Source organism: Oculina patagonica, chromosome 12 (assembly GCF_052425735.1).
Source record: "Oculina patagonica isolate OP01 chromosome 12, crgOcupat, whole genome shotgun sequence".
Lineage (NCBI taxonomy): Eukaryota > Metazoa > Cnidaria > Anthozoa > Scleractinia > Oculinidae > Oculina > Oculina patagonica.
This window is the reverse complement of record NC_135769.1, coordinates 16,660,971-16,683,443: the sequence shown is the minus strand read 5'-3', so window position 1 is coordinate 16,683,443 and position 22,473 is coordinate 16,660,971. Positions and strand designations below refer to the sequence as shown.

At 37.7% G+C, this 22,473-nt stretch overlaps 2 protein-coding genes across 3 annotated transcripts; one reads left to right on the top strand and one right to left on the bottom strand.

Moving 5' to 3' along the window:
- Positions 1-266: 266 nt before the first annotated feature.
- On the bottom strand, positions 267-15,732 carry LOC144632463 (Golgi to ER traffic protein 4 homolog). Its single transcript, XM_078491122.1, has 9 exons — positions 15,458-15,732; positions 13,653-13,731; positions 10,739-10,896; positions 6,865-6,944; positions 5,413-5,551; positions 3,552-3,695; positions 3,136-3,214; positions 2,805-2,883; positions 267-2,233 (listed from the first exon to the last, which is right to left on the bottom strand). The coding sequence occupies exons 1-9, from the start codon at positions 15,625-15,627 to the stop codon at positions 2,154-2,156; spliced, it is 1,008 nt and encodes a 335-aa protein (XP_078347248.1). The 5' UTR covers positions 15,628-15,732; the 3' UTR covers positions 267-2,153.
- Positions 15,689-21,017, top strand: LOC144632455 (diphthine methyltransferase-like). 2 transcript variants are annotated; one of them, XM_078491111.1, is made up of 9 exons: positions 15,689-15,927; positions 16,689-16,739; positions 17,320-17,383; positions 17,659-17,741; positions 18,622-18,776; positions 19,197-19,269; positions 19,405-19,470; positions 19,738-19,910; positions 20,618-21,017. In XM_078491111.1, exons 1-9 carry the CDS (start codon positions 15,701-15,703, stop codon positions 20,863-20,865), a joined length of 1,140 nt encoding a protein of 379 aa, XP_078347237.1. In that variant the 5' UTR covers positions 15,689-15,700; the 3' UTR covers positions 20,866-21,017. The 2 variants fall into 2 exon arrangements, with proteins under 2 accessions (XP_078347237.1, XP_078347236.1); XM_078491110.1 differs by having other exon boundaries at positions 17,320-17,404.
- The last annotated feature ends 1,456 nt before the right edge of the window (positions 21,018-22,473 follow it).

Below are 22,473 nucleotides of genomic sequence, written 5' to 3'. Positions count from 1 at the left end.
TAAGTTATGGCAAGGCGCATCTGTCTTGTATTTATCTTTTCTCAAATATTAACTGCCTATAAGGAAGTTCACAATTCAGCTCACAATGTAGCTCACTTGGGAATGGAAGCCTTTCAGAGTACAATATTATAGGAAATTATGTGTTAATCAAATTAACGCGAATTGGAGGAAAACTTACCACTGGATAAAGAAAATTAACGCGAAAGGGGAGGTAAATATATTTTAAATGAAAAAAAAATTATCGCGATTAACACAAGAAAGCGCAGTTCGTGGCAACAACAAGAACAAGTTTTATTTTCAACATTGAATGTTGTGTGAGATGTCGAACTGCCCTTCTGAAAACAGGCATGAACTGGAAATATCGTAAACAATACACCCGTATCAGACTATGTCTGGACGGGATCCAGAATTTGGGGTAACAACAATTAACGCGACTTAAATTAATTAATTAATTTCATGAAGTGTTAATTTTCTTTAGTACCACACAAGTGAATAGTGCTTTTCGTGCGCGTTGATTGGTTAACTCGGAGGTGATTAGCAAAGTACTTTTCACCTCCGAGCAGCTTAAGAGAAACAGATGCCTTCGCGCGTCGCTTTGTTTACCGAAAGTGATGTTTTGGTCCGCTAGTTATTCAATTTGTGAGGGAAATAATAAGGACGATTTGAGTTTCATCGTAAATACACTTTGCTACAAATGTAATTATTCTAGATATTCTAAACTCTTCAGAAGTGTCTTTAAAAGGCCGTATATCTGACTAGAAATTATGAAAAACTGGCCACGGTAAATATTGCAATTCCTGAGTTTTGATTAGATTACAGGCCATGGTGTATGAGCTCATATACCATGCACCACAGAAATGGCAGGTTTATGCGTCAGCAAGAACAGCCAGGGAGCTCAAATATTGCAATTCTTCGGGCGTTTTTAATACGACAATTATTTAACTCGCGCTTGTTGGATACGAGATAGTTAAAGCCAGCCAACAAGCGAGGGTGGAAGAATTGCTTTAAATATACCATGGGCCACAAAATATGGTGGGTGTATGCATCACTAAGAACAGCTAAGGACCTCAAATATTGCTCAAAATTCTTCACGCTTGTTGCATATGAGATAGTCATTGCCAACAGACGCTCATGGAATAATTGTTAAATATTAAATTCAATATGTGCTAGTTCAATTAGAAAAAACAGGCCCGCTATGCTATACAAAAACAGAAAGAAATGACGAACACTCATTTTCAATGTTTTTTTTAAATATTTTTATCACTGCAGGGATCATTGGTTATGAAACAATGATGTCATTCATGTAATGCTAAGTGAAACAAAAACTACAGCACTGGAAAGCAAAACTTGGATTCAATATTCTGTAGTTACAAAATAAAATATTCTACCACAAAACATCATTTCTCACACTTCTTCCAGCTTTGTGGTAAAAATAATTGAACACCCCAATTGCCCTTTAATTTCCAGTGCAGAATTTATTTTATTTTTACTTTTTTATTCTTCAAATATAACTCAAGTTAAAGGTCTTGATAAAAAGTTCCTATCTCTGTTAGACTGCCGTTCAAAACTTTAATCACGAAGTGACTTCTACTGCCAGGTAAATGAGTACCTCCTTTTATGGTGAAACTCTTATGTCCAAGAATTAACTGAGCCCACTGCCTTGAACAAATCTGTTGCTTTGTAACAAGACATCTGCTTGTTATGCCATGCTGAACAGTGTGACACCTTTCTGGGGACTTGAACTATTTTCTGATTGGATAACAAGAGTCAAGTGTTTCTAGGAGGATCTGTCCAAATTGCACATTTTTTCCTGGACTGGTTCAGCAATTTCTATGTTCCTACAATGCTTTAGAAAGCAAGAAAAATCTAACTCAATTTTCTGGTGAACTCCAGGTGCGTCTACATTTGACAGTCCTTGTAAGCCTGTTTTTCTTCTCTTTTCCTCTTCTACCACAGTCCAATGTCATTGGAAAAACAGTCTTGTTGCCTAACTCAAAACCTTGGCAAATTGTCTCACCAGTTAGTCTTTGGCACTGTTTGTCCCTGTCTGGAGTGAATAAGGCTAGCATCTTCTGAGACCAGCTTTAGCTTTCCTTTGTTATTATTGTCCTCAATATATAATATTCTGATTTTAAAAGGACTATACTGTACAATTAGTCGACCTCCTCTGACTCAATAGTTGTGTTAGAAGCTGATGCATCGCCTTCTCCCATCAAAGACTGCATTAAGTCACCTGAAAAAAAAAATATATTCAGTCACATTTACGAGCTCAAACAGCTTCTCTGACCTGAGCACCTTTAAAATTACCTCAAGGTCTTTGTTTTCTTGTGAAATGTCAGCCAGTGATAAGCTACCTTTCAACTACAGAAATAAGCTGGTAACCAGCTCTTAGCTAATATCTCTGAACGAAGCATGCTTGGCCTTAATTTCTAAAAGTGGAAAGGACTCCAAGGGTATGCTCTAGTTGAAACTTCATTTTTAAATCTTAGGTAGTATAGATAATATATTTGACACCAAAAGAACTTAAAAATATATTATGTAATACATATTGCCAATTAGCAGCCCCCTTAAAATCATGCCAGAAGCCAGAGGTTGGCAAATACAGTTTTCTTTCCACTTATTTCACACAACATAATTGTCTCTGAATGACACCTACCCTACCCCTCCCCCCTACACACACACACATACACACACCAGGAGGCACAGCCCTTGCTGCATGTACTCTTTCAGTTATGTTGCATACAACAAAACAATTTGAGGGGGAAAAACAGGGGTAAAACTTCCAAAATACCAAATATACCAACCTATTATTCCCCCCATCATGCCTCTGTTTGACGGCTTTGGCGGGAGACCAAAGAACAGCTGTCCAATCCTATCTAAATACTGCAAGATAAACAAGATTATTACTTCCATTAATAAAGATGAGCAAAAAGTAACATTTTACTATCCGATTTGAGTAACTAACAAAAAGGTGCTTGATATGTGGTAGCAATAATTTTTGTGCAGAAAATAATGCCATGTTGTTATCATGCTTACCCACGAATTAGACAGAAGAATGCAACAGCAAAGTAATTCTGACTTGAAGGTGGGGTCTTATTACTTTTTACTTGTAAAAGGAGAATGGTGGAGGCTTACCTCTTTATATACTGGATCTCTTTCAATGGAGGGTTGATATTTTTCACAAAGCACTGTAAATTGACTTAGAGTTCCTTTCCTGTTGAATCAAAACGTGTTTTAAAACCATCATTAGCTTAAACTTGGTAAGTTAAATATGGTTTACACAGAGTTGATTACACATCTTGTAGAGACGGGTAAAAAAAAAAAAAAAAACGCACAACACCAATGAGAAGGAGAAAAAATCTTTATATTTCCTTAAACAAAGCTTAATTTTAGGGGAAAAGACTTTGAAATACACAAGAATTTAGGTCCAAGTACATCTCAAAGTCAGTCTGACATTTGGGAATGATTTTTAAAGAGTCATTAATGATGGTGTTTCCAGTATAAGCAAATAGATACCCAAGTTTTTCTTCATATTGAAAAAGACTACAAACCTTTCTATAACTAGAAGCAAAAACCACACAAAATTAAGAAGAGGTTTTTGATATGGTGGCCCAGTTTCAGTGAAATCTGGATGCTGGGCTGTATATCTGAAGAACACTAAATTGGCCGTACAGAGGTTCTGTAGGCAGAGAAACCTGCAAAACAGAAAAATGCCTCATTTTATTGATTTGCTAAGAACAAAATATAACATTCATCCAGCAGGGCTCGAGACTAACAGTAGCCAACTAGCCAAAGGCTACTAAAATTTAGATTTTAGCTACCAGGTTTAGCATTCCTGTTCTTGATAGAAATCAATATACCTGGCTAGTGAAAAATTACTTTTGGCTAGTAGAATCTGACATGTCACTAGCCAGTAAACCAGTGAGTTAAAAAGTTAGTCTCAAGCCCTGATCCAGTAACAGCAGCACTGATAACTGATACTACTAGATGAAGTGAGTACTTTTTTATAAAGTTGTAGTTACTGAGGTTATGAAAAAACTCTCATGTCAGCTGAAAATGTAGCCTCACAAGCAGTCGTTATTTGCAACACAGTGGCCCTCCCAACTAGTCGGAGAAGCATTTGCATACCAAATAATGGCTACATAGCAGACTACTTAAAATGCAACTTCTGGTGGCCGTGAAACTGCCAACATCACAAGACATCTTGCACATTATTATTAACTTTGAGCTAAAAAAATCAAGAGTGTTTTCTGTTACAAATTCTGATGTTTTTGTGAAATGAAAATCAAAGCATTTCATGATGTCATACAGTAATTTGATATTTTTCTTTACCTTTACTTATTATAAGTTTACCTCGTGCTTAATCAAACTGGTATATTACAGTCGAACCTCTTTAGTACGGACACTAAAGCCGGACAGGAAAGAATGTCCTCATCATGGAGGTGTCCGTATTACAGAGGCAGAGTTTGTATGAACTCTGGATTCTGTTGGACAAGGTGAACTTTCCGTAATAGAGAGGTGTCCGTATTACAGAGGCAGAGTTTGTATGAACTTTGGATTCTGTTGGACCAGGTGAACTGTCCGTAATAGAGAGGTGTCCGTATTACAGAGGCAGAGTTTGTATGAACTTTGGATTCTGTTGGACCAGGTGAACTGTCCGTAATAGAGAGGTGTCCGTATTACAGAGGCAGAGTTTGTATGAACTTTGGATTCTGTTGGACTAGGTGAACTGTCCGTAATAGAGAGGTGTCCGTATTACAGAGGCAGAGTTTGTATGAACTTTGGATTCTGTTGGACCAGGTGAACTGTCCGTAATAGAGAGGTGTCCGTATTACAGAGGCAGAGTTTGTATAAACTTTGGATTCGGTTGGACCAGGTGAACTGTCTGTAATGGAGGGGTGTCGTATTATAGAGGCAGCGTTTGTATGAACTTTGGATTCTGTTGGACCAGGTGAACTGTCCGTAATAGAGGGGTGTCTGTATTACAGAGGCAGAGTTTGTATGAACTTTGGATTCTGTTGGACCAGGTGAACGGTCCGTAATGGAGGGGTGTCCGTATTACAGAGGCAGAGTTTGTATGAACTTTGGATTCTGTTGGACCAGGTGAACTGTCCGTAATAGAGAGGTGTCCGTATTACAGAGGCAGAGTTTGTATGAACTTTGGATTCGGTTGGACTAGGTGAACTGTCCGTAATAGAGAGGTGTCTGTATTACAGAGGCAGAGTTTGTATGAACTTTGGATTCTGTTGGACCAGGTGAACTGCCCGTAATAGAGAGATGTCTGTATTGTAGAAGTGTCCGTAAGGAGAGGTTTGACTGTACATTGAAAACTACAGTGGAATTAAACAAATGTTCTTTCACAATAAAATACGTTTTACTTTTCAAAACACAACAGAGATGAATGCAACATACTGTAAAACTGCTTGTGTAACAAATAAATCTGCCTCTCCTGGATAGCCAAAAGTTGTAGCATTTTCCACCAGCATTGTTGCACACTGTTGTCCATCAGAAGTAAACAGAAAGTGATACTGTGAATCACTGAAGTTTTTTTCTGTTAAAAAATCAAAAACAACTTGACATGATGAATTTGCAGGGCAATTCCAAAATTTCTTCTTTTTTTAATAATACAGTTTTGCACCAGGCTGGGATAGCTACTGGTAGAGCTCAATTTACTCTCCCGGGCTGAGTTATTCAAAGCACAATTGAGCTAATCTAGGATAAGTGTGAATTTTAATTTCAGTTTTTTTAACTTTTCCATGAGGGCTTCTGTTTATATTCTCTGTCCTTCAGTTTTTACATCGACTAAAAAAAAAATTCTACAAGGCATAAGCAATTAAAACACTTTTATCCAAAAGAAATTGAATCCTTGAGAGGCTAGTGTTAACTGGCTTTTGAACAACCTGGCCAAGGAGTTCAAATCTTTTCAAGATTAAATGGGAAGGTTTAAAAGTGAGGGGGCCTATGTGGGTATAAAGGCTTATTTCAAAATCTTGAAGCACCTAGCAGACATGAAATAGATCTAGAAGAAAAACAAATACAAAGGCACCTGATATGCTGATGTCCAGTCCAATCCCATAAAAATTCTAAAATTTTTGTGAATCGCATTGAGCTTTGCAAATGCGCTATATAAGCACCTATATCATTCATTCAAATACACCAATAGAAATAGAAACAGAAAAAGAAATATAAAGGGGGCACCCCAAGCTGTAACTATTTTAGTTGTCATGGTGACTAAATCAGGTGACTAAATTTTTCAAACAGGTCTTCAATTTGACCACCAGTGCAGTGCAAACGGCTAACTTGGCATCAACATTTTTTCCAATTTTTTTTTTTTTTTTGCAGTACAAGCCAAAAAAAATTGAACACAAATTTTTTCGTTACAACTATTTCAACTGCTTATCTTGCTCATCTGTTTGGCCTAGACTGAGCTCTTTATTGTGCTGCTCGTGTGTTCGTGTGGCAACAAAACTTTTTCTAGTGGCATTGGTTTTACAAAAGAAGGTAACTTCAGAAAAACTTGAGGTTGAAGCACTAAAATGTAAATTTTATAAATAGCAACAGAAATAGACAAGGAAATGGAAATAGAACTGCAGATTGTGTAAAATGGATACAAAATTGAAAAGGAAATAAAAATTGAAATAGAATAAGACCACATGAAATGATGTCTTTCCTTACAATTTGCTGTTTATGACACTTTTTTTAAATTTATTACTCTTGTAATTGCAGTTTAACCCTGGCTCTATTTCTTGCATACTATGGGTTTCAGTATAACACCTTTTTGTTAAAACACAATATGTAATAGTGTTACAACTTAACAATGCACACTTTTCATTGATGCTATTTAAAAATGTCAAAAGATTTTACCTTTCCAAAACCTATGTGCACATAAAAGATGTAGATCAGGATGACCATATTTAAGGGATGGATCTGTATCTGATGTCCATCTGTAAGAAAAAGACAAAAAATATAGCTAAATAAAAAAAATAAAAAATAACTAAATAAAAAAGTAACAATTATAACAAACTGTGGGCCTGAATTTTCTGACACCAAATTGTCAATGAACAAGTGGCGCCCATTTTATGAGCCAAAAACAGGCGTAGAGTTTTACGTAGAGCTCTACGCTTCTCCACATTCCATTCATTCCTACATTCTATTCATACCTTTTATACTTTTATCTTTTCATGCCATTAAACTATTTCACTGCCTTAACCTTTATATTTGTTCATTTACATTACCTTAAAATTGTTTTTGCCAAAAACAGGCGTAGAGTTTTACGTAGAGCTATACGCTTCTTTACATTCCATTCATTCCTACATTCCATTCATACCTTTTACACTTTTATCTTTTCATGTCATTAAACTATTTTACTGCCTTAACCTTTATATTTGTTCATTTACATTCCCTTAATTTTTTTTTTTTTACTTTATACCCCCCCACCCCCCGTACCCAATCGTGGTTTATCGCTTCGATAATGCAATTGTTATATTTCTATTTCTATTTTTTCCGTTTTATTTTGTCTTAAAACGTACTCGAGAGGTAATTAACCTTACCCATTTATTTTCCCTTAAAACCACATTTTATACTTCTCTGTTACAGCTGAGGTATATTTTATTTCTAAACTCAACGCTTCTACAGCTCTAAACTCTGATTCTAAAACTCTACGCTTCTACTGCTCTACGTTTTCATATTAAACTCTACAATTCTTAGGCTGTACAATGTCATTATTTTCTCTACGCTTCTATTTCTCTACGTTCTCAATCTTGAGTGTACGATTCTACGGCTGTACATTTTCATTCTAAACTCTACGCTTCTACCGCTCTACGTTTTCATTCTAAACTCTACGATTCTTAGGCTGTTCCCTCTCATTCTCAACTCTACGCTTCTACGTCTCTACGTTCTCAATCTTGAGTGTACGATTCTTTGCCCCTACCTTCTCTTTCTAAACTCTACGCTTCTATGGCTCTACGTTTTCATTCTAAACTCTACGATTCTTAGGCTGTACCCTCTCATTCTCAACTCTACGCTTCTACGTCTCTACGTTCTCAATCTTGAGTGTACGATTCTTTGCCCCTACCTTCTCTTTCTAAACTCTACGCTTCTACGGCTCTACGTTTTCATTCTAAACTCTACGATTCTTAGGCTGTACCCTCTCATTCTCAACTCTACGCTTCTACGTCTCTACGTTCTCAATCTTGGGTGTACGATTCTTTGCCCCTACCTTCTCTTTCTAAACTCTACGCTTCTACGGCTCTACGTTTTTATTTTAAAATCTACGATTCTACAGCCACTTTACTATTTAGTTCTAAACTATTACTGTTCTACTTTACTCTACTTTGTAATTTAAAAGCCACGCCTATACTGCTCTGCGTTTTATTTTTTAACTCCGTTTTTTTCTCCTTTCAGGTTTACAAGCAAAACCTGTCATTAACCGGTGATGGATCTCGCAACACTCTCGTACTCTTTATCTTAAGCCGTTGAAATATACAAAAGCAATGTAATTAATCTTTTTAGTGTTTATTAAAACCTGTGTTTCTTTCCCATTTACTTGCATTTTTTCTCTATTCGCTGTTTTCACCGTTCCCATAATACATCTTGTTTACCCCCCAAAATGCAAATCAATGGTCTTAAATTTTTTCAAAACATACTTTTTATATTATGTACACCGTTTACAAGGCTACACACCTGCAAAATTATAACTATAGCCAAGTTAACTGTTACACACAAAAAAAGGGCACAAAGACACTACAGGAACTATAATTTAAGGTATTTATTTTACTTAAAAATAAATCAAAAATCATTTTCAATCTCAAGGGCAATTGAAGGCTTAAGCGCAAGAAATGCACTTTGTGTTTTGGCCAAATTAAAAAATTGTCACAAACAACTCCAAATTTCGCACGCAAGTTCGTTTACGTGTGCTTAACATTGATCTGTATTCAAATTCGCTGAATCTAGCTTCGTTTTTTAGAAATTACGTATGCAAAGAACAAAGGCGTTTTGCAAAGCTTACGTTCTCCACAGTCAGCCAGCAGCATGAGTTTTTCGACACATCGCGTGTAAATCTTTCCTTCTAGCGTTATTTAACTGTCCGGGGAGGTTGAAAAACGTGTCAGAGCCATGCGTTTAGTTCCTAGCCACCATTTTGAGGATTTGCTTTACGAAAAGGACTGGATAATACCGGCATTGTGACACGATGTCACCTGATAGGTGTCATGTGAGAGGAAAGAGAAAAAAAATGGCCGTTTGTTCCTGAAAATCATTTGAAGCCTTTGGTTAGTTTTAGCGTAAGTGCGGCTGCCAGGTGGTTGAAGGACATCATTAAGTCTGAATACCCCTAAGTTTACAGCATCGCTTGAAGAACTGAGTGATGTTTCTGCCTTTGTTTTGTACAACAGCGCTGTTTAGCGCTTCGGAAAAAAACGTTGCAAACAAGGTAGTTTTGAGCCTGGCCGCAAAGAAGGCCTAAAACAAGAGGTTTCTTGCCGGGAACTTCGTCAACGCGAGTTTTACAGGGTCCGCTTGGGTTCTGCCGCGACAAAGTTGCCGAGAAGTGACCTGGTTTTAGACTTTAAAAAATTCTTTATAGGTTTGGCAGGGGACCCCCCCTTGCCAAAAATTTTCCTGTGCCTCATTAAATATTCATCAATCAAACTATCGATTCGTGCGAACGAAACCTCATAAGTTGATCTTGTTTTCGCGGGATTTTGTAGATGTGTGATGATGTAAGGAGTGGAGATAGAAGTGAGAGCAAGCCGGCGGCACTCAACTGAAAGCAAAACTAGTATAATGTGACAACACGAGCAAACGTATTCAATCAACAATCAGTCTTTATTTCACTTTCACCTCGGCAAATTACAGCGAACGGTAACATGGTAAAATAGTCTTGCCCGAAACAACAAAAACTAGCTAACCGCAAGCAGACTGCAGAAAAAGCTAGCTGCAAGCAAACTGGCGTGAAAGCTTACTGCATTAAAAGCGCGATCTATAAAAGGTTGAGGCTGACTCTGATCCTAAACTTAACTTGAAACGGCTTAACTCCCTAATCCCTTGGGGTTAGTGTTAAACTTTTTTTTTTTTTTGTGTTAGGGCTAGGCTTTTGCGTTAGGGCTAAGTCTGTAACCCTAATCTGAAACTCTAACCCCGACCCTACGGCCTTGGGGTTACCTTTTGCGTTAGGGCTAGGACTGTAACCCTAAAAATTTAGCTGACTTCATCGTCTTGAGAAACAAAAGGTTTCCTTTGTTTATCGTTTGTAAAAGAAAAGTCAAAAGACGCCGCGCAAGCAAAAACCTTGTCTTTTTGCATGTGTTATTTTTCGAAAACGAAGGAAAGACCAGCAAAATTAAATACAGGGCAGTGTTGAGCACACGTAAACGAACTTGCGTGCGAAATTTGGAGTTGTTTGTGACAATTTTCAATTTGGCCAAAAAACAAAGTGCGTTTCTTGCGCTTAAGCCTTCAATTGTGCACATAACTACTGGTACTATTTATCTGGAAATGGTGAACAACAAGCAAATAAATCATATTAGCAGAGTTTAAATGAACATGATAAAAAATACTACAATAAAATTACTTAACCGTGAACTAAACAGTTTATTTAGCTTACAGTTGACAAGGGTTGCAGCCCGAAGTAAAGCTATAATTGTAAAAAGTTTGCTACCTTGTAGGGTAGTTCTGTAAGCTAATAAAACTATTAAATAATCAAATTCACACACATCTTTTTTTTTTAACTACCACTCACCTTATCGCCTCTCGCACAAACTCATATCTGGCTAATGAACCAGGTTCATAAAGTTCAAATAAACTTTTAATTTTATCCAAGGCATCTTCTCCAACAGGCACCTGTCCCTTCAGGAAACATTCCAGCATCAACAAAGCTAGATCATGACCACTTCCTTCCTAAAAACATACAAGGTTTAGACAAAATTAACATTAATGTAAAATATGTGTTAAGCCATTTTCCACCTGTGTCGAGTGCTGTCAAAGGTGGACATGTAAGAAATATCTCTTGTCCAGTAATAGGGCAATGAAAATCCTGTCAAGGTTTGTTTATTTATGGGTAATTCTTACCAATTATTTAGAACATCATGTGTTACTTCAAAAACTCATTAATAATTCATAAAGAAAATACAAAAGAAATTAATGTTTAATGAGTGTCTTTATATCTGATAAAGACACGGCTCAACTTTGCGTCGAATTTTCTAGGCCAAAATAACCCCAAATCTAAATATTAGTGCAAGAATGAGTTGATCTACATCAGAAGATTTTGAAGCCGTTCAATAAATTCGCAGTTAGAGTTTTATCAAGTCTAAAACACTCGGCTGCGCCTCATGTTTTAAACTTGATAAAACACTGCTGCTCATTTGTGACCCTCCATATGAAAAGGGGGCTTATCGTAACAGCGTTTCAAGAGCGTTTTTGTTTGAAACGCGTTTGAAACCCGTTTCAAATGCATTTGAAATTCGTTTCAAAGTGTTTGAAACGCGTTTCAAACAGTAGGCGTTTGAAACATGGTGAAACGCGTTTGCATGTGTTTGAAACGCCATGCTTAAGATTATCATTACTGTTGAAGCATAATTTATTCAAAATGTGACAACGATTTCATCAAATTATACAGTGTCTGCAGTAACTGAGGAAATCAGAGAATGATGATGTTGTAGCAGGAAAACTTTTTGATTTGAGTAACATTTTCTCCTCATCAATAAATTAGCGTGATGCACACTTGTGTTAATTGCAAGAGCTTGTCTGTGAATATTGCATTGTGTACAGTTGTACAGTCTATAAAATATACTTACATCGTACGCCTTATCCACATCACTTTGTGTCTGAGGCATGTTGAAAATATGTAACGCGTACGGTAAACAAACACATTCGCTGCACGAAAACTATATCACCACATATCCTGAAGCGTGTTTCTTGCTTTTGGACCATCTTGTCGCTTGTTAATTCCCTTGTAACTTGAAAAACCAAACTGAACAACACATTTAAACTGTCCGTTCGGTTAACCGATCGTTTTAACTTTCAAATCTTGACCGCCAAATAAAGTAAACAAAGTATCAGGTTTTATACAGATCGTGTGCATTGTCACGTCTCACACATCAGGTTGTTTTCTGAAGACTTGAAATATATCACATTTTATCGAGATAATTTCGGCAAATAAGCGACATATTTCACTAAACTATAGATTGTAAAACGAAAACCTTATGTATGAACTGAACAGTTACATTTGAAACTGTTGAGTGTAAAGTAATTCCACGCCACGATTAATCACGTGCGGAACTCGTGTAACCTGATGCTTCAAACCACAAGCGGGGCGCTTTGAACGTTCAACAGCGATCATTTGAAGTTTCCGAGGTTTCATGAATGGAGAATGGCAACGCACACAGGAGAAAAGGAAACTGCAAATTTATGTTCCCTGTAAACACACTGCGATATAAATATTAAAAATTGTATTGATTGATCGATGAAAAATTCACTTTCGGATGCCAGATGACACGTTTTCGGTGAGTTGCATTCCTTCAAATGAAAATACAGTCGCCGCTGAGTACTCGAGCGGCAATTGATTTAATTTTATACTCCTGTTAGTGAGAAATAATATCAACCAGCTGGCTTTATCACACAGCGATTTTGCAGTTAACAGTTCGAAAATTAAGACAGGTTATCAAAACTTCTGCGCTATGTTTAAATTGACTGCACATGCAGCCCAACGTAACTGCAGTAATTCAACAGTAAAATGAGCGCTGCTAAATGGCTTCCGCGGAAAATTATTTTGTGCAGTTAAATTGGAGCTAGTCTACAGTTTTCGCTAAATTCTGCAGAATGTCTGCCATTTGAAAGCAAAAGGGCCGCAGAAAGTCAAAAACAATCTTTTCGCCGAGCTTCCGGCAACACGGGTAGACGTCATATTTTGTTTCGATTTGTTACCGGGATGTTCTGTGAAACCGTTCCAAAAATTACTATTGGGAAACTGTCATAAACAATGTGGTCTTCCTCCTACGTTTAGTAATAATTATGCTCAAATAATTTGGCGTTTCAAACCCTATAAAATGCGTTTTCTGCATTTGAAACGCTCTAAATTCAAAAGGTGTTTGAAACGCGTTTGAAATCCGTTTGAAACTGTTTGAAACCCGTTTCAAATGCGTTTCAAACGCTGCGTTTAAACGCGTTTGAGAGAAATTGCGTTAAGCCCCCTTTTCACATGGAGGGTCACATTTATTAAACATTACTTAATAACCCTTTGCTGAATGGTATAATCTCTCTTTGATGAGTCTTCAGTGCAGCGGTCCCAAAAATCCTAACGATGAAACTTCCATTAACTTATGGACAAGAGAATTACGCTTATTTAAACTTTTTGAAGGCTTTTCATAACAAAGAAGAATGGTATGTATTTTCCATTTTGAAATAACTTTTCTACTTTTAGAGATTTTTACGTTTTTGTATTATGCAAATTAGGAAAGTGATGACGTCATTAACCGTTCCACAAAAAGGTAAAACACTGAATCAAGAGTTTCTCTAGAAATATTGGAGCAGTAATGAGTATTCTTCAAGCTTGGCACTTGTTTGCAGCTTGCTTGTGCTACACTAACATACATTATAAATATATTATATTAAAAACATTAAATTCCCTAAAGGAGAGCTGTGTCCACAGTTGCTACCTGTTTGTGTTTTAGGAATAAACAAGCTCCATTGTGAACTATCTCTATAGCCTCATCATAGGAATTCTTGGAAATATACCTAGAAATGACAAAAATTTAAAATTGAATAAAGCAAGAAATTTCATGCACCATGTTTTCTCAGCATAACCAATTGACTGCACTGGGTATCAGTGATTGCACATCAATCAATGACTGTTAGTTATTATTTATTATTAGTCAGGAACTATAGACAGCAATGTAATATCGGCTTAAAAATGTTTGGTTAAATAGCAGTGCCTGCAATATCTGTGACATAAGCATGGTCCGATGAAAGCAGGGAGGGCATGAAACACACTTTAAGTAGCAAATAAGCATGACTTGTTAGCCATTTACAATCAACATGGCCAGGTGTGCTGTTTCTAAATAAAACTGTAGACACTAAGTCATTTTCCAACAAGAAATGTTCAGCTGACGAAACATGTAAATAAATAAATAAATAAATAAACTACTCAGGGCTCAGACTCGTGCCCGCCACCAAGGGGCCAGGTCTCCTCCCAGGGCTGGAAGTCACTCTGGATCACCTGCGCTGTAATCTACATGTCCGCAGTCCAGTATTAGTCTCACCCTGCTTCTGTAGAGGTTGAGTTGATGTAATAAGAGTCAAATGAATCCAAATGGATAACAATTAATGACTTATCGGAAGACTTAGAGACTTAGCGTAAATTACAGCAAGGATATGAGAAAGTGTAGAAGAAGCAGGCAACTTGACTAAATCTAGTTGTGATGACTCGTCTTTATAGAAGTCAACACTTGACTTATCAGAAGTCTAGTCCCAAGAGACTTAGCGTAAATTACAGCAAGGATATGAGGAAGTGTAAAATGGGCAGGCAACTTGACTCAATCTAGTTGTGATGACTCGTCTTTATAGAAGTCAACACTCGACTTATCAGAAGTCTAGTCCCAAGAGACTTAGCGTAAATTAAAGCAAGGATATGAGAAAGTGTAGAAGAAGAAGACGACTTGACTCAATCTTGTGGCGACGACACGTCTCTATAGAAGTCAACACAACTTACTGGAAGTCTAGTCGCAAGAGAATTAGCATAAATTACAGCAAGTAAATGACGAGTGGTAGAAAAAGTCGGCAACTTAAATTGAGTCCTGATGACTCAGCTTGACAAAAGTCGACTCGACTTACCAGAAAGTCTAGTCGTGAGAGACTTTAGTTAGTGTAAATTACAGCAAAGCTTAGTGCATCACTTTTTTAATATCTTGGCATCTGTACATGTCCCATGAGCACTATTCACTTCAAATATATTTATAATTAATGCTTTCTGGTTGTCTTTTGAAGTCACTGTACTGTATATCAAAAACAGCCAAGCCACAAGCAAATTTTTTTAGGTACAAGTACATTCCTTATTATATACAAGTGTACAGGAATAACAGCTTGACTCCATTCTGTAAGTAACATATTGAACGTTGTACGTGTTAACAATATATGGAAAATCTTCTTACGAAAGTGGAATATGCAAACGTAAGCATGTAATAGTAAAATTTCTTCTTTTCATAAAACTAATATTTTTGGAATAGCTAAATACTAAAAGCCAAACATAGTACCAGCTCTCTCTTATGAGACTTATAAGAAAGGTGAAAATCAAAACTACAAAGGCATTCGTCAATTTAAAAGGTCATAAATAAAGCACATATTTAATATCCCAACTAGCTAAACAGGCTAAAGAACGATTTCACAGAAAAGAAAACAAGGAATTAGCACCTTATGTACGTCTCTTGTATTAAATGACTTGTCGAAAACAGAAAAGAATACTTACCTAAAGTACAGCGTCCTTATAAGCTGATGGGCTTCGTAGTATTCTCCATCTTCTATCGTCTTGTTTAGTTTCTGTAGTACTCGCTGAGTTCCGCCGCTTCGTGATTTGGCCGCCATCTTGAATTTTCTTCCGTCTCCCACGATCCTTTGCGCGTAAGCGGAATGTCCCATGTTGCATAGCGAGAAAATGTAACAAGGAACGCCTGGTAGAAATAAGCTTTTTGCGAATTTTTTGCGCTTCGAGATGTGCACAAACACTTTGTGTTCCTTAGACACGGGTTATTACGCTGATACTGTTGAGTGGTGCCCCTTGGAAGGCTTTGAAGACTATCTTGTTTGTGGAACTTATCAGTTGTTCGAGAAAAATGACAGGGATGATGTATCTGCACCCTGTCCTGAAGAATGTACAAGCACTGGTAACGAAAGAATAGGCAATGTACAATTGTATTGTCTCGATGAATCGCTTGGAAGGTTTGTTCATGTGCTGCATTATTTCCATTGAATTTATTGTGGGGGATGTACAATGCAATGCAGTTGTGCAATGGAGGTGGGGGTCAAATTCAGAGTGATTCCCTGCCAGCCCCTCTTCTGCTGAGGTTTTCTTCAAGTTGTCTTTGTATTCTATTGAAAACCTGGTTAAAAATTACCTAGAGACTGGAGAGAGAGAAAAGTAAAAGCATGTGGTAAACAGGGGTTGTCACAAAGTGCAATGCACTGAGTTGTGTGATCCATTCCGGTGAGCCTATATAGCACTTCGGTTAACCTAAATGGCACTCCAGGAAGCCTAAATAGCACTCCAGTTAGCCTACCGTTAGCTAAGGTAGCTTGCAGTTAGCCTTTTTATTTGGAGTAGGGATTTCTGCCTTGCATGCCGCCCTGTCTTGCCTTGCATGCCTCGCTGCCTTGCCTTGCACGCCTTGCTGCATCGCACATTTGTAAGAATTGATAAACAGTGGGAAGAGCTGGAAGAAAAGAAATGAATCCTTACCTTTTACCATTTTTACCATGAAAAACCTTCATTTGTTCTTACACTTAACCTTATGCTGCACGTTACAGGTCAGAAATGGGCCGTCAACAATATTATCATTGTCTTACTGATGCCAAGCCCCTCAGACATTTGAATGTTTGACTCTTTTTTGTTTGGGATGTGAAGTACATTCAATGCTTTTTGCAACTTTTCAATGCTTTTTGCATATTATCCAAAATCATAATATTAACTTCCTTGTCTATAGGTTAGAGAAACTGCAAAGTTTTGAAACAGCTGGTGTTTTGGATACAAAGTGGTGAGTTTTATTAACTAAACCCATTGTAAGTATCATTCAGAACCTGTACATCAGTTGATAAAACATGCCTGTTCATGGACGGCGGAGCATTTTTCCAACTGGGGGGGCTGGCTAGTGACTTGAAGTGGGGGGGCTTAAGGGACTCTTCTCTTATTAATCCTTTATTTTTCTGTAAAAGTGGGGGAACTAAAGCACCCCCAGCCCCCCCCCCCGGCTCCGCCGTCCCTGCTGTTGTAACATGCTTGATACAGTTTGAAAGCAAAAGTTGTTCATTCGGGATCTCAATGATAAAATGACATGTTTGGATAAAAAATTTGAAGTGGTCACAATTATTTTTATCATCGAGGACTGGGTAATGACTGGGATGCTCTTTTTTTGTGCTAACGTACTTCTAAATCAGGTCTTAATAAATTTACCTTCTTCAACATGTTTTAATGTCACAACCCCAGACTAAGTCTTTTAAATTATATTGCTGTAGTGGTTTATATAATTTTCTGTTTTTATGTCTTGATTCTTGAATTCATAAGAAGTCAGTTTACAATCCAGTATTAACTTACCCGTATTCTTTAACTGTTAACAGGTTATCAAATTCATTGAATGGGCATGCTGTGCTTGGTGCTGTTACTTCAGCTGGAGAATTAAAGGTTTTCTTCCTTAAAGAAAAGGCATGTATCTATTTTTATGATGATTCACTTTTTTCAGGTAACTAATGTTATTATAATAAATGATTCTAATCACAGATGTACCACATCTATAAGTTGCTTGCAATGCAGATTGCTATGTATCCATTTATTCCTTTTTTCCACCTTCATATATTTTTCATCATTCTTAAATCTGTTAAATGAAATTATCCTTGCCCGCCCCCTCCAAATAAAAAGATTATAAGAGTGCTTTTTAACTTTCATTTATTTTAATTTAGCAATTAGTTGAAAGTGCAAGTTTTATCACAAGCCCAGAAAAACTATGTCTTTCAATGGACTGGTCATCAAAAAATGGAAACAGGTACAGTTCTATGACATTATAAAATAAGCATTTCTTTTACAATTAATTGAATTTGAGGGAGGTAAACCTTTCATTGCCAACAATGATCAACAATATTTTCTCCTTACAATATCAGTTGGCTACCAAGCCAGAAGCCAGGAGGGTTTTTAATTTTCAGGGCTTGACATACTGTCAGGCCAAATATTTCTGTCTACTCTTACCATCCAGCCATTAATTTGATGTCTAAGCACAGGAAATTCTGCATCGAGCCAAGTGGCCCATGCTGCCTGAGCTTATCTCCCCCCAAAAAAAAAGGGAAAGAATATCTCCACTTCCCCCCCCCCTGGATGGGATGCTACTAAGTCCATCACAGGGTTACCCTCCAGCATTAGTTTGCCGGTAGCCATTTATACACCTGAAATGAGCGCCAAAAGTGTTGCGTCAGCCTTTTTGGTCCTTGGACCCCCTCACCCCCCCCCCTCCCCCACAATTTGTATTTGTTTCTGCGCTTGCCTCGTTGGTCCATTGAAGGGGGGGGAGTGGTTCGGGCAGCAGATAGTGGGGAATTCTCCCTTCGCTTCCCCATTGTGGGTGGCATGCAGAGAGGCACTGTGAGAGTTAAGTGTCTTGTCAAAGAACACAATGCAGTGTCCAGGCCGGGGGCTTGAACCCAGACTGCTCAATCTGGAGTCCACAGTGCTAAACCATAGGGCATCGCATCTCCTCTGCTCTATTGGTGTAAGAATAATGCAACTCATCAACTTGGAAGTATTGTCTAAATGGACCACCAAATTCTTAGAACAAAAATAAAAAGAACTTAGCACAATCAGAAGAAGAATTATTACTTTGAGCCTGGAGTGAAAGGGTATGATTATTACTGACTGTTTTCTCCCCGCCCCAGCCAAGTTGTGGTGAGTGACTCAGCTGGCCAGATAAGTCTATGTGAATTTAATGAAGGTACTTCCAAGCTTTGCCAAAGATTACAATGGGCAGGGCATCAGTATGAGGCTTGGATTGTGGCATTTGATGCTTGGAATTCTTCCATAGTATACTCAGGTTAGTAGCCAACTTCTGGATTACTATAAGATTAATTTTATTGGCTGTCATTTTATTGTCGAGTGTTAGCCTTACACTCAAGGTTCTTGAGAGGTCAAGAGTTTGAGCTTGGCGAGCCACTTACTACTCTAACAGAGACTCTCTCTGCCAGGCCTTACTGTCTATATATTAAGGAAAAAAAAGGGGAAAAAAAAAAAAAAAAAAAAAAAAGGGGGGGGGGGCCAAAAACAAAGGACAAAAAAGGGAAGCTACACTTGCAAGTCAGAGATGGACTACCATCTCATCTAGCAGACTTATTTAGGTGGACAAACTCGGTCTCTGACTAAGTAGTTTATTTATCAGGTTGGCCTCTTTCCCAGGAACACAAGAATGTATAACATTAATCATGTCTAATTATTAAATGTATGCTGGCAACACTAGGGGGAGATGATTGCCTATTCCGAGGATGGGACACAAGAACGGACTGTCAGAAACCCACTTTCACAAGTAAAAGGTCAGTTCCAAGTTTTTAAGGCAAGTTAATTGAGATGAAACCTAGGAAATGTATTAAAAGCTACCTAAAATTGCAAGACCTGTCTACACTACACCACTGTCTCATTGTAATTCTCTTTATAATGTTCTGTTGCAGACATGATATGGGTGTGAGCAGTATTCAATGTAATCTCTCTTATGAGCACATCATGGCAACTGGAAGGTAAGAATTCAAAGTAACTTTGGACAAGATCCTAGCAGTAGCCCATAGCTTTTTCATTTACCACCCATCAGGATGTTTTTTATTTTTTTATTTTAACAGAGTGATTAGAACTGGGAGCTAAATGCCTGATTGAATCTAAGTTTCCAGGTGATGATCTTTTTGCCCAAAACATTTCTTTTGCTACTTTACAATAAAACTAGTTAACTGAATTTTTTATAACGATTAACTATAATTATGGAGTTCGTTTCTGGTTTATCCAATGGCCAGCTATGATGAAAACATCCTTGTTTGGGACACCAGAAACACAAGACACCCATTATGCTCATCACAACCTGGAGGAGGGGTATGGCGAATCAAGTGGCATCCAGTACATGGGGACACAATGTTGACAGCTTGCATGTACGACGGCTTCCATATTCTCAAATTCAACAAAACCAATGGTACGTTTTATCGTGTTTTGGTAGTTTGTTGGAACCTTTCTACCCTGGGTACCAGAGGATTTTTCTTGTGCACCGTGGGTTACTCTTTGGCGGCCAATGGCCGCCACCCGAGTTGCAAAGCCACAAGAATAGACATAGAGAATAGGGACTTGTCCGACACCAGAAACCGTGCAAGAAAAACCTCTGCCACCCAGGGTAGAACCTTTCAATCCTGAGTTCAAAGATTAAATAAATGTTTTGTTCCAGGAAATATCCTTACCCCTCCCATGAAAGTTTTTTGGTTTGAATCCCCTGCCCCTCTGGAAATTCCAGTAAAGCTCCATACTTGCCTTTAAAAATTTTGGCCTTGGAGGCCCCTACACCTCCTCGGAATTTCCAATGACATTCCTGGGGTGGGTATGGATATTTTCTCGAACTGCACAATATGAAATAAATTTATTTATTGTTTGCTTTATTTTTTAACAAATTGCTTGTTCGGAGAATTTAGTACATCAAATTATCACCCTCCAGGCCTCCTCTGACCAATCCCTGTTCAATCTCCATCATAGACTGTCGAGTGGGAGTCTAAAAATGAGAGAAAAAAGTAACTGTGCTTTCAGACTATGTTTCTTGAAATATCCCTGTACTTTCATTCAGAAAATCCATGTCGATGAAAAAACAACATTTCAAGCTTACAACAGCTTACATTGCTCTTATTTTACTATAAGGAGGCCAATGCTTAGAAAAAGTGGTGTCCTACAATGAGAAGGCATCTTTGGCTTACGGTGCTGACTGGTGCAGAAAAAATATGCAGCCTTCTAAGGAGTTACACAGAGAGATGCTTCCTGGATCAGAAGGAAATGATGAACTCAAAGATACAGACGTTAATAAAAACAGTGATGACACTCACACAGATCTTATTGCAACTTGTTCATTCTATGATCATGCCTTAAATTTATGGAATGTGAAACTGTAACATGCAAACAATTAACTGACTCAAGAGAGCTGCGGAAATCAAACCCAGTGTTACTGTCAAACAAGAACAAAACCAGCAGAACACCCCCAACAAGTGCAGCAGATGTGTGGAAGTTGTGGGGTGTAATGCCCAGGGGGGGGGGGGGGTACTCCATACAATTTTAATAGTTGTATTTTTAATAATTTATCTCTGTAAATTTTTACGCAATTCAGTTTTTAGACTGTCATGTAAGAATATCAATAAACTATCTATCTATCTATCTATCTATCTATCTATCTATCTATCTATCTATCGGCCTATACGGGGAGGCTCCGCACAAAAGGGGTACCTTTTTCAGGCTTCAGGTATATAATAGGGTAGCGATTTCACAAGTTTAGGTATATGAAAGGGTATGAAAATCCGTCATTTAGGTTTTTTAAAAGGCCTGTAATTAAAATATTTCGAACAGACGCACTTTATGGCTGTATTATTTTAATTTATTAAGCGCTACATAAAAATGACAAGAAAACGTCCTGTTCTAAGGCTGTCATGTCTTTTAGGTATATGAAAGGGGTACCTTTTTTCAGTAAAAGGTATACGAAAGGGGTACAATTTCTGTCAAAATGGTATATAAAAGGGTAAGGGGTAAGAGCTTGGGGCGGAGCCTCCCCGTATAAAACTTTTTTGAGTGCCCCCCCCCCCCCCCCCCGGGGTGTAATGACTGGTGCATTGAGCTCTGGATTTAATGGTTCAGGATCACTGTGTTGTGTTCTTGGGCAAAACACTTTACTCTCATAGTGCTTCTTGTGCCCAGTTGTATCATAGACCAACAAACTGTTGGGCAACCTGACAAAAAGACTCAAAAGTCAGCAGAAATAGAAATACCAATAAAATATATTTTTTTAAAAAACAATGACTATTAATAAAAATGTACAGAACAATACATGTTTATAAAATATTTTATGACATTTTATGAAACAAATTTGGCCTTCATCCAACCTCCACTTTAGAAACAAGTCAAATCTGGGGCATCCCATCTTGCAGTTGCTGGGGACAAAATGGCTTCTTATCTTTTGTTTTGTCCCTGGTAATGGTCCCACGAGCCACTGCAAGATGAAACTTGCCCAATACTCCAAGTTAAGACCATTTTAGTCGCCATGGCGACTAAAATTTTGGAGCTGGCAACTGAATTGGAAACCAAAGTCGCCACCCTTGTGACTAAAATTGATAAGAAGGATTCAAAGTGTGAGCTTAATTTAGCGACTTAAATTTTTCACAGGCGACCAATCTTGAACAGTCAGTGGCCAAATGGCCACTAAGGAAAAAAATAAACTTGGAGGGTTGAACTTGCCCCAGATTTCTGCTCTCAAAAGCACAATTTTGAGAAATGCCATTGTGGTTTGGGCACAGAGTTATCATAAGGCACTTTGTTTTGAAGCATGGCAGAGAGATCTGTATGTTGGCAAATAACACAAAGGCATTCCTGAAATTTAAAAGCCATGTTCTAAATCAATTTTCTCTCAAACTGTGCACTGTCAATTTGTAAACATACTTGACCAAGCTTTAACAATACATTGTCATAATAATAAGTTCTCAAAAATATTTAAATGCAATGACTAAAACGCAAAA